Genomic DNA, 13,820 nt, shown 5'->3' on the forward strand with positions numbered 1-13,820 from the left:
TGAGAGTTTCCTTTTTCATTTGTCAGTAAATATTTAAAAAAAAAATCAAATGACAAAACAATGGCAGCTCAATATTTTCTACCACTTGTGACTAAACAGTTATAATCTCTTTTATTTTTATACGTATGTGAGGCCTGCAGTGTTTTACACCCCGGGCCTCTAGGTGGCGGTAAAGCTTCATGAAACAACATGGCCGGACTCGATGGATGAAAACCAGGAACAAACTTTCTCTGCTCCCCTGCTCTGAACGATGGAGCAAACTGCAAGTGAAACCCCTAAAAAAACATTTACTTGCCAGTTGTGTGGTTTAAGTAGCCCTTATATTTACTACGGCCAGAAACCACCAAACACCAGAGCTATTGTGTAAGTGAAAATTAAGGAAAGAATCGCTCGGAAGCTAGCTTAGCTAAAGCTAATGTTGCTGCTATGTGACTAATGTTAACGCTGACGTTAAGCACACAGTGAAAACAGCGACGTGTACGGTGCATTTATAACTATTTCTGCTTTGAATCACACTCTTGTCTTATTTCTGTGGCTGTAAATGAAGTTATAATTGAGCTCATGTCCGCCTGTCTGCTCTCCATCAGGTTGCTTGAGGAGTGTTTTGTGACCAGGGACCCCTTCAGCCCGGACAAGGAGAGGTTTCTTGTCTTGGGGTCGACCTGCAGCCTGTGCAGCCTGTGCGTCTGTGTTGGACCGGTAAGTTGTCTTAAAAATGAAATTGCTGCGGGCTAAATATACGATCATATAATTCAGTTAACTACACGATTAATAGCTGGATACGCAAATGTTGGTATGATTCTTCAAGGAGAATGACACCAGTCCTGATAAAACTGTGTGAACCTGTTAAATGTAGCAGAGTGAGAGATTATTTATTGTGTGTGTGTGTGTGTGTGTGGTTTTTAAGATACAGTGTGTAAAAACAAAAACATTAACATCAGCTACAGTTGCATTTTAACTCTGGCTTTGAAGATGAAGTCATGCTGCTGTTGTAGTTTTCCACTTGACATGAAGTGACCTTGTAGATCACAGTTGAAAAACATGGGTTTGTGCTTTTGATGTTTTCCGCCGATGCGGCATATGTATCTGCTGACTGAACTCCACGGCCTTGATGCCCCTGAAATCAGTTAATCCAGTTTCACGAACAGATAGTAGGAAAATAAAGCATCTTCCGATCTAGGAATAAATACTACAAATCATATGTGTCGCGTATGTGAAACTGGAGTATTGATGCTGACTGTTGCTCTCTCTTCTGTCAGGACTGCAGTCTTTTCTACACCAAGAGGTTCTGCATGCAGTGTGTGAACAAGCACTTGGACCAGTTCCCCCATCAGATTCAGGCTGAGCTGGCCAAGAGAAAGCAGAGCTCCAAGGCTGCCGTCTCATGACAGTGGGCAAGATGTCCATAACCTGCTCAGGTGTCCAGGAAAAATATCTGTATAGCTTTCGTTGCTAATTGTTTTTATCAGCACTTTTGATTAAATCCATACTGAACCAAACTATAAATACACTGCGCCGAACAACAAAACATCCTGCACTTAATTAGCATCGCTCTGGGTTATTATTATTTTGGTGGGAAAAGTAACACACATCCACTAGAAAAATTGTAGTTTATACTCGTGGCCAGTACATAAGCCTGCTGCACTGGCCAGCCTGGTTTTATTTGTTTAATGTAGGGTTTTATAGAAGCGAACAGCAGGTGTGACTAGTGTTGCCAGCCCCCTGTTGGATTGTGTCTGCAGGCTCAGAATCAGACTTCCACATTAAAAACAGCTCCCAGTTTAAAACCTCATTGTCATGTACTGCATGTGGATAGTTGCCCTGAAGTTGCTCTAAATTTTTTTATGTTGCTGTCCAGCCTTTTAGAGGCATGACAACCTGTGGACATTACAACTAAAAGATTGACCAAATACAGGTGAACAATATTAGAATTAGTGCTATAATGTATTCAAATTCAGCAATTATTCTGGGCTTCAATAATATTACAACCATGAATGTGTGGCTCAAAAGAGAAATGTGGAAGCAATAGAATTTCGCAAGACCATTTGCTAGTCGGACTGAAAACCAGATTCATGCTTCCATTGCTGAAATGGAAAGAAATGAATAAATTGCTTACAGTTTTTCTTTACACTTGATGAATTTTGCCTGTCACGCATTTTTTAAATATTCCTTTTTATGAGGGAACACATTTTTATTACTTTTCAGCGACATATGGTATTAGTAACATTTATGACACATCCTCTCTAACAATAGACACGTGTGTGTTGACAGTGACACATCCTTTGCAGGAGTGCATAACTGCTGTCCCTTTGATTTCTGTGTTCATGGTCAAATGGGGCGAAATGGTGACTTCTGTGGAGTCAAAAATATTTTTCTCTTTTATCTGAAACCATAAAAAACACAAAGTGGTCTTTTTCTGTTGTTTTCTGAGTGTTTAATTGTGGACCATAATTAATGTGTAACTAATGTGTGTAACTAATCTTCATTTTACTGCTACAGTTGCCTCATCCCACTCAGTCTCATTTGGAGTTATGAAACTGTTGCTCCCTTTTTGTCATTTTAAAAATACACACCTGGTGTCAAACTGAACTTCCCACCTAATAATGGTTAAAATGACACTACAGGGACATGATATTAAAACATCTGTGGTGTTTTAGGCATTATTTCCTGGTGGAGAAATTTCAACCTTGGCTCAGAAAAACCAATAAAACAAAGAAACTTGAGCAGAATTGTCTCAAGGTTTCATATCTATTGTGATCGACTCCCTAGCTTTTTTTTTTTTTTTTTTTTTTTTCCGTTTGAAGCTAGGAGAATGAGCCCTAATATTTCCAGCTGTGAAGAAAAAAAAAACACAAGCATTAGCATTAACCAAGGCATTGGTTATGCATGTGTGACCTTGACAAAATGCTCTCTTGCCTTGTCTCTCTCTTGCCTGTCTAATCAGTTTGATCAAAATCTGTTTTCAGCTGAGGGATCACTCTGCACAACCCTGCACAGTTTGCAGCAGCATAAACACATTATGGATTAAGTGTGATCCCGGCGATAACATCAATATAACAGATGGCCTCACTGTATTTATCACGGGATGTTAGAGTCTTTTCGAGGGTTAACTGAAACAGCATGGCCTTAAAGGCAGACCCAGTGAGTTTTACTGGCAAATACTGCAGAGGAATGCAGAGTGACACTGTGTAGAGGTTTCGTTGGGACTTCATGAACTTCTGGGTATGTGTAGTGCTAACTGCTGCAGATGTTTTCACTCACTTACTACAGGATTCCTCCGCAGCTCTGAGATGTACAGAAAATAAATTTCCTAACTCCACAATCTTGACATGAGCACCGATTAAATTCTTAAGAGGGGAAATTTTTTAAGATGCAAACTTAGAACCCACTGAGGGAAATGGCAGTGAATTTGAAAGTGTTTTTTTTGTTGTTTTTTTTAAAGCTGCACCACTTAGTATTTAAATTCTAAGCACACAAGCAATTACAACCAGTGAAGCACACAAAGCACCCCTGTGGCACCAGTGGCAAAGCCTGAGAGCGATAGGCACAGGGCCAACGATGACAGAGGGCTTTCTGCTCGGGAGCTGATGTCATAGGATGCCATGAGGCAGATTTGTGGCTTTTCCTTTTTTGTTGTTTTCCTGCATAAAACCTCACCCTTAGTGACTCGTTGACCTTCGCTAACCTTGAAGTTGTAACTGAGTAGATTTAAAGTGATTGAATCAAGTGTGCCAATGATGTTTATGTGACACAAAATCTGTTCACACATACAATCATTAGATGATTGATTCATGTGATAGTATTAGCAGTCTGAAGCAAGACCTCAGCACCGGCACTCCTGAAGTGAGATCAATCTTTTATCAATGTGGGTTTCTTGTCAGGTTTTCCTCTAAAGATATTTGCTATTTTGTTTTGTTTTGGGTTTTTTTTTCATTTTTATTTTTTATCCACAGCCTGTTAAACTGCATGAAGACACATGCAAATGAGAGCAAATGAAATCTGTGACCTTTAAGCTTCGAGTCTGATCTGATAAATCAGGTGTTAATGGAAAGATAAAACATGATCACTCACTCCTTAATAACTCAAGCCTGCCACCCATTTGCTCTTTCTTATGTATTTAACTAATCAAACAGAATAATTAGGCTATATTCATGCACAGAGTTAATCCAATCCAGCTCTGTGTTGTTGTTGCCCCTGTTCGACTTTAAGAGAGACCTATGGGCGGTCCTAGTGTGCAGACCAATGAATTGCCTTCTCTGTTTAAATAGTCCTTGATGTCAACTTTTCTTCTTCACTCATAGCTCCCTCTAACGCCATGTTGGCTGTCATGACTTGACTTGTTGTTTTTATCAGTCTTACTACGGACTTGACAGGAGTGGCTCTCTTAAACCCCCCTGCGCCTTTGGAGACGCTTTATTCCGTTTTTGCGCGTACGCGTTTTGGATGATACGCGCGGAGTATGCATGCATCATTCCTCTGACTGTGCATTTGAAAGGAATACTACTTGGAAATAGCAGTTTTGAGACGTTTTGGTTCTTGTTTTTGTCTTTTTTTCCCCCCACCCTTGTCATATGTGCAACAAAATGTCAGATGTTCGCCTTTCTAATGCGAGCCCGACATTGGAGAGGGGGGTGGATGCGCGGCAGCAAGACAACCTCAGACCTCCGGTCCGCAGAAACCTTTTCGGGAGACCTGACCCAGGAGAGATACAGAGGAATTTGGATGCTGTAGTGCAGGAAGAAGTGCAGGCTTTTAGGGAGAGGTACAATTTCGACCCGGAGACCGACAGACCGCTGAGTCCGCGCAATTACGAGTGGCAGGAGGACAGCGACCCACCGGAGTTTTATCTCAGACCGCCTCACGGGAGCCAGCGGCCCCAGCGAGATGTGGACTTGCCAGGCGATAACCACCGGCAGGATGCCGAGGAGAGGAGTGAACTGCGGTCGAATCGCCAAACGGACAGACACGGTTCAAAGAAAAGACGTCGAGAAGTTTTAGGTGATTTACCTTTACTTATTAAAGCTGTCACGCATTTTTTCTTCTTCTTTTGTTTCTCTGAGCTGTGCCGCAATGCAGAGGCGCCAAGCAACAAGTTGTGCCCGGGGTTGAGCCGCAGGCTCCGGGGCTCCGATCGGTTCGATCACCGGGGCTGTGCAAACACACAGAGGTGTGCTGGAGCAAAACACTGAAGGAAGGGGGGGGGGCAATAGAAAATTTCTGCCCAAATGTTAAAAGTTTATTTGAACTCCAGCTTGTTATTGAAGGCGATACTGCGGTGCACATTTACTTCAGAGATCAAATGCGCTTATTACACTGTAGTTTGCACACATTTCCTCACTCCCCGGGCCGCTCTCGGTGCGACAGGCTTCAGTTTCCCCACGGCTGGGCTGCAGCAGTCTGCCGTGTCAGTCAGGTGCTTTTTTAAAGGGGACGTGCAGATCGACACACCAACACGCCGACGACTGTCTCTGCATGCTTATTGTGTTTCTTTATTTACGTATTCTTGTCCGCCAGGTCCCTGCTCCGGCGAGAATCAGAGTAAAAGGTTGCATTCCGACGAAGATGATGATGATGAAGACCAGACGAACGGTACAGGAAGTCGGGCGGTAAAAGCCGCGGAGGAGGGACCCAGCAGGCCGGAGAGCCGCACCGAGGTCCAGTGAAAAACAGTGCCAGGTTAGGAACCATTATCTCACTGTCCCACTGATGTCGAGAGATGTGAATGGATAATAACACCCAGCTCTTCAGCGTGTCAAATACCAATTATCGGCTATTATTTTGGGTGCCAGTAGAGTGTTGTTTACTTGTTTATCACCAGCATCAACACAAAACATTTGTAAACATTCCTTTCCTGTGCGCAGCTCTAGCACGTCATCACCCCTTCACACATACAGCATGTGTTTTTTTTTTTTTTATTCCACAACCGTTCACACTATGACTGTTCACCCCTGTGTGTGTGTGTGTGTGTGTGCGTGCGTGCGTGCGTGCGTGCGTGCGTGCGTGCATGGGGGATATCAAACATGAGCAACTGCTTTTTCAATTGCACCATTCAACAGCCCGTTTCCTCTTTATGTCCCACAGAGCGGGGAGACCTGTTGCTGGTGGAATACTGTAGCCTTTTCTCATCATCTGACAGAAGCGGGAGAAAAAATTTAAAAAGAAAGAAAGAAAAACAGCCTTTCCCTAAAGAAGGGGAGGAGGAGAGGCGGCACAAGCACTGAATATGTACACTATCAAGTTTTGGCACTCATTTTAATTAAATTGCCTCAGAAGCAGCAGACAATGTAGCAGTGTGCAAATGGATTTTTGCTCATCTTTTTTTTTTTTTTATCTACTACCTATGTTTCAGATGTAGCACATAAAAAAGCATGATATGCTTTTCATACCTTTTTGTTAAATGTATTTGAAGTGTGTGAATTTGACTCGGGAAGTTGCAGTGCAATTTCCAACAGAGAAATATTATTTTGTTAAAATGGTCATGTTGTATCATTTTTCAGGTAATTGATGTAAGTTACAAATGCAGATTTCAAAAGTCAGGGTTATGTGGAAACAAAATGTCTTCACTTTTTCTATGGCTTTATTTGTCCCAGTGTTATATATCTTGTGTTTGAAGGCCCAGATGGCAACACTGTAAGTTGAGGGTCCATCTAACTGGTAACAGCCATGACAGATCAAGTTTACATGCAATTAATATCTCCTTATTTCCCCTATTTTTAAAGTCATTATTATTTTTTTTTTTTCTGGGTTTTTGCCAAAGTTTGTGCCTTTTTTTCTGGGTGTTAGGGGTGGGGTGGGAGGGTGGCTAAACTGCTGAGCAATATCCAACCAAATTTTAACAGTATTTGCTAATAATCCTAAGAATTAGCTTTTATTTTTTAAATTAGGTGAAATAATTTTTTTAGTGGCTTATAGGTCACACATCCCACCCCTTGTAATAAATTCTGTAGTCCAGGTTAACATAGGTAAAATATGTTAAAATCACAGGGCTACTTATTATGCAAATATGTGAATCAAAGATTTGTCTTTGTGGTGTGGAATTCATGTGGAACATGTAATTGCACTATTGTTAATTTCTCATTTTTGTGAAGGCAGAAAACAAAGTTACACTGCCTTATCTGGTGTCAAACTTTGAAGTGTACCTGTGTGCCTTTTTTATTTTCTTTTTTTTTTTTGTTTTGAAAAACACTGAAAAATTATACTAACTTATTTATGTTGAGCTTTTTTGTGGGTGTATGTATAGCTTCCCAAAGCAACATTTTTGTGCATTTTTGTAAATATATATTTTCATTATTGTTTTTATGATAAATAAACTGTTGCAAAACTGAGCCTTATAATCGATTTTATACCCTGCGTGTTTTGTATTTCAGGATTGATTAAAAAACATTGCTGGTGTAATAAATGCATGTGCTCACTATTTTGATTGCACAGTGCACAACCACTCCACCCTTAATAAACACACACACATACACACATACACACACACACACACTTTAAGTTTAAGGTGATCCGCCCATGTAAACTGGCAGGCTGGTTGTAGCGATTACACTTGTACAAAAAGACCTAATGGAGATGTTATTAAATAGGTTTGGTTTGTCCTTCAGTTTAGTGAATGACACAGTAGTGATAAAATCAATAACTCAACCATCACTGATCAACAGTGTAGCCACTAAAAAAAAAATCACTTCATCAGAAGCCTTCATGCTTTACAAGAAGACTTCAGTGTCCTTATAATATCTTTATTTTTCACAATTATAATTCAGCTGTGATCTTATTTCTGTACGAACTTGACAACCAAAGCATTTTTGTAATATTCCCATAATCTGCAAACAGGGACTCTATCCTCCATGGAGTTACTAATGCACCAACAATATTTGGAATGATAAAATCCAGCACACCGTGTGAATCTTGGGCGCAGAAACAGCACCAGAGTGCAGGCTGTGACTGTGCTGGATCGTCTCAGCCCAGCTCTGTCTCGTAAGTTGAAAACAACAAGGGTATGTCCTCAGGAAAAGAGGGAAAAAAAGTTTTGAGTGATTGGCTTTCCCCAGCTCCAATCACAGTGGAGAGAAGAAAAGCAGACCACTTATGAGCCAGCCAGTCAGAGGCCTGTGGGAGGGAGTCCGGGACAGTACAGGCTGTTCTTTTCATAAAACACACACCACCCAATTAGTTTCATTGGCTGACTCTTTCCTGTTGATACCAGCTTGTAGGAGTCAAATACAGAGTGAGCAAGAGAGAGAGAGAGTGAGCTATTCCTATAATATCTCATACTAGCTGTGAGTCTGCAGTAATTACTACTGAGCTCATTTGAAAAAAAACTTTCAGAGAGGATTGTAACACTTAAACACATTGGTGTTTTCCTTTTTGACAATGTACATTTCTTACGTTTGATCACAAGCCATGTCAAATGCCAGAATCACGTTAAAATGTATACACGTCAACATGGTGCTTCCTCAAGGTGCATCATTGCATCAGTACATCTTGAAGTTTGTGGGTCTGTTTGCCAGATAGATATCTCTAAAATCTGGTCCTGTGTCTTATTTTGTGTACTGCTTCACAGATTTCAACAAATCATTATTAGTTTTCCATGTTGATCTGGATATGACAGCACCACCATGTGGTATTTTACAAAGCATCTGACATTTGGGTCATAACTGATCTTGGAAAAGTGGTTGCCTAGTTTATCATGGAAACCTTGATTCAAGAAGGATCTATCAGTAGAGACTGTGCCAATATCCACCTGAACATAGTTTTAGCATTTTAAAATTGTCACTGTTAATCCAAATGCAATTACAACCAAACCTGGACTCTTCAGATGTAGCAACAGCAATTTGATATATTTTAACAGTCCGGGTGTTATTGTCAACATTTTTGTCTGTTATGGCTGTTGGTCATGATAGCATCTAACACGTCATACTCATAGCCTCCTACAGCTTTCCAACAGAAATAATAATAACAGTCCAAAAAAAAGTTTTTGAGTAAAACCTTGAGTAAACACAGACCAGAGGTGGAAATAAGTTATACATCGGCACGTCACAAGAACGTCTCAAGTCTTAATCTAAAGTCCCAAGCTACTGTGGTATGAATCAAACAAGTCAAGTCATGAGTCAAGTAATATGAAATTCTGACGATCTACCCAAGTTTCCACATTTAGATCAATTAAAAGACAATACTCATGAAAGGTTTTGTTTTACTTTCACAATTAACAAAAAATGTATTGAGCTGGTTTGCACCAAACTTGGTGAAAGGATGGGGCATATAGGCCGGGGGAGAACCCACTCAATTTTGGCACCGACCTGGTTAAAGGGCCAGATCCAGGAATTTTTTGGATCACTTTCCTTAATGTGTCAGATTGTTTGGAACCTGTGTGGAAGCTGCATTGTGCTATGTTCTCTTTCCTCCTCCTGTATTTTTGGACTTAACAGCCCCCCATGATAGCTGGTTTGCCTGGATCACACTAAAAATTATGTTTCAAAAACATAAAGTAACCTCTCATTGTTTAGAAAAATGCAAATATTTGATTTAAAAAGTCAAGACCTTTTGAGTCAACTGTCTCAAGTCTAGGTCAAGTCTCAAGTCATGAACACAGAGTCAGTCAAGTCGAGTCATTTATCAGTGTCAGTCAAGCAAGTCTCAAGTCCTCAAACTTGGGACTTAAATCTGACTTGAGTCAAGTCATGTGACTCAAGTGCCCCACCTGTGACACAGGCAGTTATCTCCTGGAAATTCCTATTGCTCCTGTACTGAGCTGCATAAAATAACAGCTTTGACATATACTGTATTTGTTGTACAGTTACATTTTTAGGTTGCACTGATAGTTGAAGAAGATGTACAGTAGAGGCAGATTCCTCATATTTAAAGTACACTGAAAACAGTCAGTTTTGGTAAGAAAAGGAACTGAAAAATATATGAAAGGTATAATATCATTATACCTAAGGATATTTGATCTAGAGCTTTTACAGTAATACACCAAGTGCAGCTTTACTTTAGCATAAACTAATAATTTGCACTTGGAGTTTACAAAAGTATGTCCAGATGTACGCTGATGACACTGTAATATATGCACACGGCAGTCCTGAAAAATACAGAGCTGCTAAACTCATAAATACCAGGCTAATGTTCTTCAATAAGACAAACAGCTCTACTGCAGAACCCATCCATCCATTAGCTGTGGTGGGTTGTGTGGGGGTTGGAAACTGTATATCCAAGCTATAGCTGCACAAGCTGAAGGTTTTAAGTTAGTTGTAACTGGTGTCAAACCAACTCCTTTGAATACTGATCAGCTCCAGCTGGTCTTTCATGGTCACTATGTAAAAAGTCTAAATTGAATCAAATTCCCTGCAGACAGTTTCAGGTGCATAAGAGGCTTTATGTCCGATGAGGTGACCTTAGATGCACAATAACCTTTTCTTGCGTGATTTATTGCTCAACACGCTGGGGCAGAGCAAAGCACACTACATTGAGTCTGTGCTGGGAAAACTTGATTTCACATGCATTTTATGCTTTTATGTTCTTATGTACAAAATTATACAGAATTTCTATATATTTTAGGTTATAAAGTCTACAAATAATTGCTTCATCTGACCTTGCCATAATTCACATGTTTGCATCCAAAGTCTTTTTTGCCTTTGTTTCTATTTAAATGCAAAAGTTTAAAACAGATACACTCCATTGAGGGACAAATAATGACCCTCTCTTCTCTGGTTAAATCAAATCTTCAACTTAAGTAAAAGGTTTTCACATTTACCTGACTCATGGCATTCAGCTGATGTTTGTTAGAAGCAACAGTGAGTTCCAGTCAGTGAAATACCAATTTCCTCTTCATTTTCTCAGGTTTCCAGCTTCAAGTATATGAAAATAACATATGAAGCAGACGAAGAAGCAAAAAATCAAAACCAGCTAAATGCTCAGAAAGATCTCCCACATAGGAAACTACTATAGAAGAGTAATTTCACTGACAATAGTTATGTTTGTATGTTTGTGATCATGTATTTTTTGGAGTCCTCCACCATAGCGAAACCCAACATGATGATGAGGTCCAGCTTCTCAGATAAGGACGTGTCTTTGGTGGGCCTGTTGGGGCCCAGAACCGTCAGGAGGTTGCAATTACACTTTGTGTGCAGTTGTGTGCACGCAAAGCGAACGACCCACTGGTCCCACCTGATTCAGAACAGAATAGCAGTCAACAGAATCAGAGCGCGGCACACATTTTTTTGAGGTTGATGGTCTGTAGAAAGCATGGCAGAGGAGATGAAGACACGCAGTGTTTTCACTGCAAGAAGACAAAAACAATCACAACCTGAATTTCACACTCGCTATTTGTTAAATATGCAGTTTAATCCTTAATCTAGGATTTTAAAATATCTATTAAAAGCCTTGTGCAGCCATCGTTCAACATCACAGGTGTTTTCACTCTAGTTCAGCTCCAACCTGAGCAGAGGTCAAATTAGCTTCAACTCAAATCACTCGTGTGGAAGTATAGAGTCTTTAAAAAGGGTCATGATTTGCATTGTTTGCTGCTGTCAGCCCTTTGTAAGCATGCTGCCATACCTCAGCATAGTGGTCATCCAAACAGTTTGACATTTCAGTGGGTTTAAGGGTCTTTTGTTTTTCAAAAGAAGTTTGTAACTGAATAAAATGCAGCTCTTGATTTAGAGGGGGTTAAACACTTCTGAGAGGACGGTCAGTGTGAGGGAATGAGGTAAACCTTCGACCTCAAGGTGGTGCAGGAAGAGAGGTAATAGATGATGCAGATATGACATCACCACTTCAATGGATTTCAGAAAGCGGTGCCAGGCATGACCTCAAAACCGCGGCCCGGTGTGGGCGTCTCTGTATATGTTTGTTTGTGTTACCCCAGACTGACCCTGTTCGTCACTGTACTGTAGCTCAGTGAAAAAGACACCCACATGCACACACACACACACACACACACACACACACACACACACACACACACACACACACACACAAAGCTGTGAGCTTGAGCTGACTTTTATCACTCTACACTATGTTTCAAGACGCATAAAGAATTTAACCCGTCCCTGTTTGCACCAGTTCACTGCAAGCTGTCCTGAGTTTCCTTCCAAGTCAGGAAAGCACTTCCATATTCTCAGTGTTGAATTAGCAGGCCCCTAATTGTTACTGCAGATAACGAGAGGAGAAATGGGTCATAAAAGTCTGACATCTTGGAGCTGACGCTATGAATAGATATTCAGCAGAGGGCCTACAAAGTATGAGCTCATAACTTGGCAAACACTGGGGAGAAAAGGAGTGAGTGTTTTTCTTTTTCTTTTTTTTTCTTTTTTTTTTTCTCAAATGTCTTGTTTTATTCTGGAAATACAACTTCCCCATCTGTTTTGTGTTGTTAATTTGTCTGATTTTTATTTTTTTTTTCTCTTTATTTTTTTTAAAGCTTTTAATTTTTTACAAGGGCAGGACTGCTTTATTTTTCCGCTTCACTCTGCCTCATGGTCATGTGCTCTTGGCAGCGGTGAGAGTGGGAGAGATGAAGTGGAGAGAGTCAGGAGGGAAGAAAGAAAAGAAGGAAGGAAGGAAGGAAAAAAGGAAAATGGACTGCAGCAGCATAGAGGGTTAAAGAGAGAAAAGAGAGGACAGGCTCCTTGGCTGTGTCTTGCTGCAGCCTGGCCAAATCACGTCCAGTGCAGGATGTAAACAAACTAATCTGCCAATGTGAAGTTTTTACACATTTTGGTTTTGCTCTGGGTTGTGTGACTCATGCAGCCTGGCTGTGTGACCTCAGATGCTGGCTGGCCTGCTGCTACAGTACTGGAGTGTTTAGTTTGCCTTGCAGCAGGGGTCACCAAGACAGTGCAGGCCTGCTGTGTTCTCTGCTAATGCATTCAAATGGCCTTCAAAGACAGGGGCACAGAAAAAATGTTTTAAGAAACACTGAGTACTGTGAGTTTTCTGTGCAAACAAGCTGGGTTTAGCATTAAATTTAATATTATACAACTTTACAGATGAGCTCCTTCAAGTTGAAAACCTTCAGGTTTCAGGTTGGTTTATAGGTACCAGTTGTAACAGGGAGTGTAATACTACAGTGAACACTATTTTATCAGAAATACAACAGAAGAGCAACTGTGTGCGTCTCTTCACAGTTCAGCCAAACAAAATCATGATGTTTTTATAAATAAAAATGTTTAAACAGTCAGTTGTCTGGTTTTGTAGGGGCATTTCTGGTCAACGGTCATAGTTAGCATTTACCTCGTTGTGTTTCCTGTGACTACTTCAAAATAAAAGCCATCTCGTGAGTCATCGGTTGAATGTTTTTTAGTGTCAAGCAGCAGCAGTAGGACATGTTGCGTTTGGATTGGTAGTAACTTAACACAGCTCTGAGACAGAGAGACATAAAATTAGCCCGTAATGCTGGGAGGCAATTTAAAATCAGTTGGGGTATGGTGGACCCGATCACTAGAACAGTGAAAACTGCTGTATAGAGAGGTGATAGCAGAATCTAAATACAGTGAACAGAAATAGCTGAAAAAAGCATGCCATAAAAATGATTTGATTTCATGAAAATCTTAAGAATTATAACTTTAAATGCAGCATTTTAGAGATGGTATAAAATGTCAGATAATTATATTTTTCCAGAATAAATCCACTGTATTAATGTAATCAACAAACTGTTTTGTGACATGAAGGCTGAGTGAATATTCTCTTGAGTTTTAAGACTTACACACACACACACACCGTCCTAGACCCTCTTCCACCCCTTTGCGGGTCACATGTCTTTGATTTCTTTCATCTGGCCCTGAGGGTTCGTTGACGTGTGTCTTGAGAGGAGGAAGGAAGAACAA

The 13,820-nt window shown here is 40.5% G+C and overlaps 2 protein-coding genes across 2 annotated transcripts; both read left to right on the forward strand.

Moving 5' to 3' along the window:
- Positions 1-44: 44 nt before the first annotated feature.
- cdpf1 (cysteine rich DPF motif domain containing 1) lies at positions 45-2,755 on the forward strand. The gene is made up of 3 exons (XM_071502885.1): positions 45-363; positions 588-699; positions 1,260-2,755. The coding sequence occupies exons 1-3, from the start codon at positions 251-253 to the stop codon at positions 1,386-1,388; spliced, it is 354 nt and encodes a 117-aa protein (XP_071358986.1). The 5' UTR covers positions 45-250; the 3' UTR covers positions 1,389-2,755.
- A 142-nt stretch (positions 2,756-2,897) lies between these two features.
- On the forward strand, positions 2,898-7,325 carry cdkn1ba (cyclin dependent kinase inhibitor 1Ba). The gene is made up of 3 exons (XM_071502884.1): positions 2,898-4,998; positions 5,515-5,676; positions 6,082-7,325. Exons 1-2 carry the CDS (start codon positions 4,572-4,574, stop codon positions 5,661-5,663), a joined length of 576 nt encoding a protein of 191 aa, XP_071358985.1. The 5' UTR covers positions 2,898-4,571; the 3' UTR covers positions 5,664-5,676; positions 6,082-7,325.
- The last annotated feature ends 6,495 nt before the right edge of the window (positions 7,326-13,820 follow it).

Source organism: Trachinotus anak, unplaced genomic scaffold, assembly GCF_046630095.1.
Source record: "Trachinotus anak isolate AG129_WGS33_773 ecotype Australia unplaced genomic scaffold, CSIRO_AGI_Tana_v1 ptg000018l, whole genome shotgun sequence".
Lineage (NCBI taxonomy): Eukaryota > Metazoa > Chordata > Actinopteri > Carangiformes > Carangidae > Trachinotus > Trachinotus anak.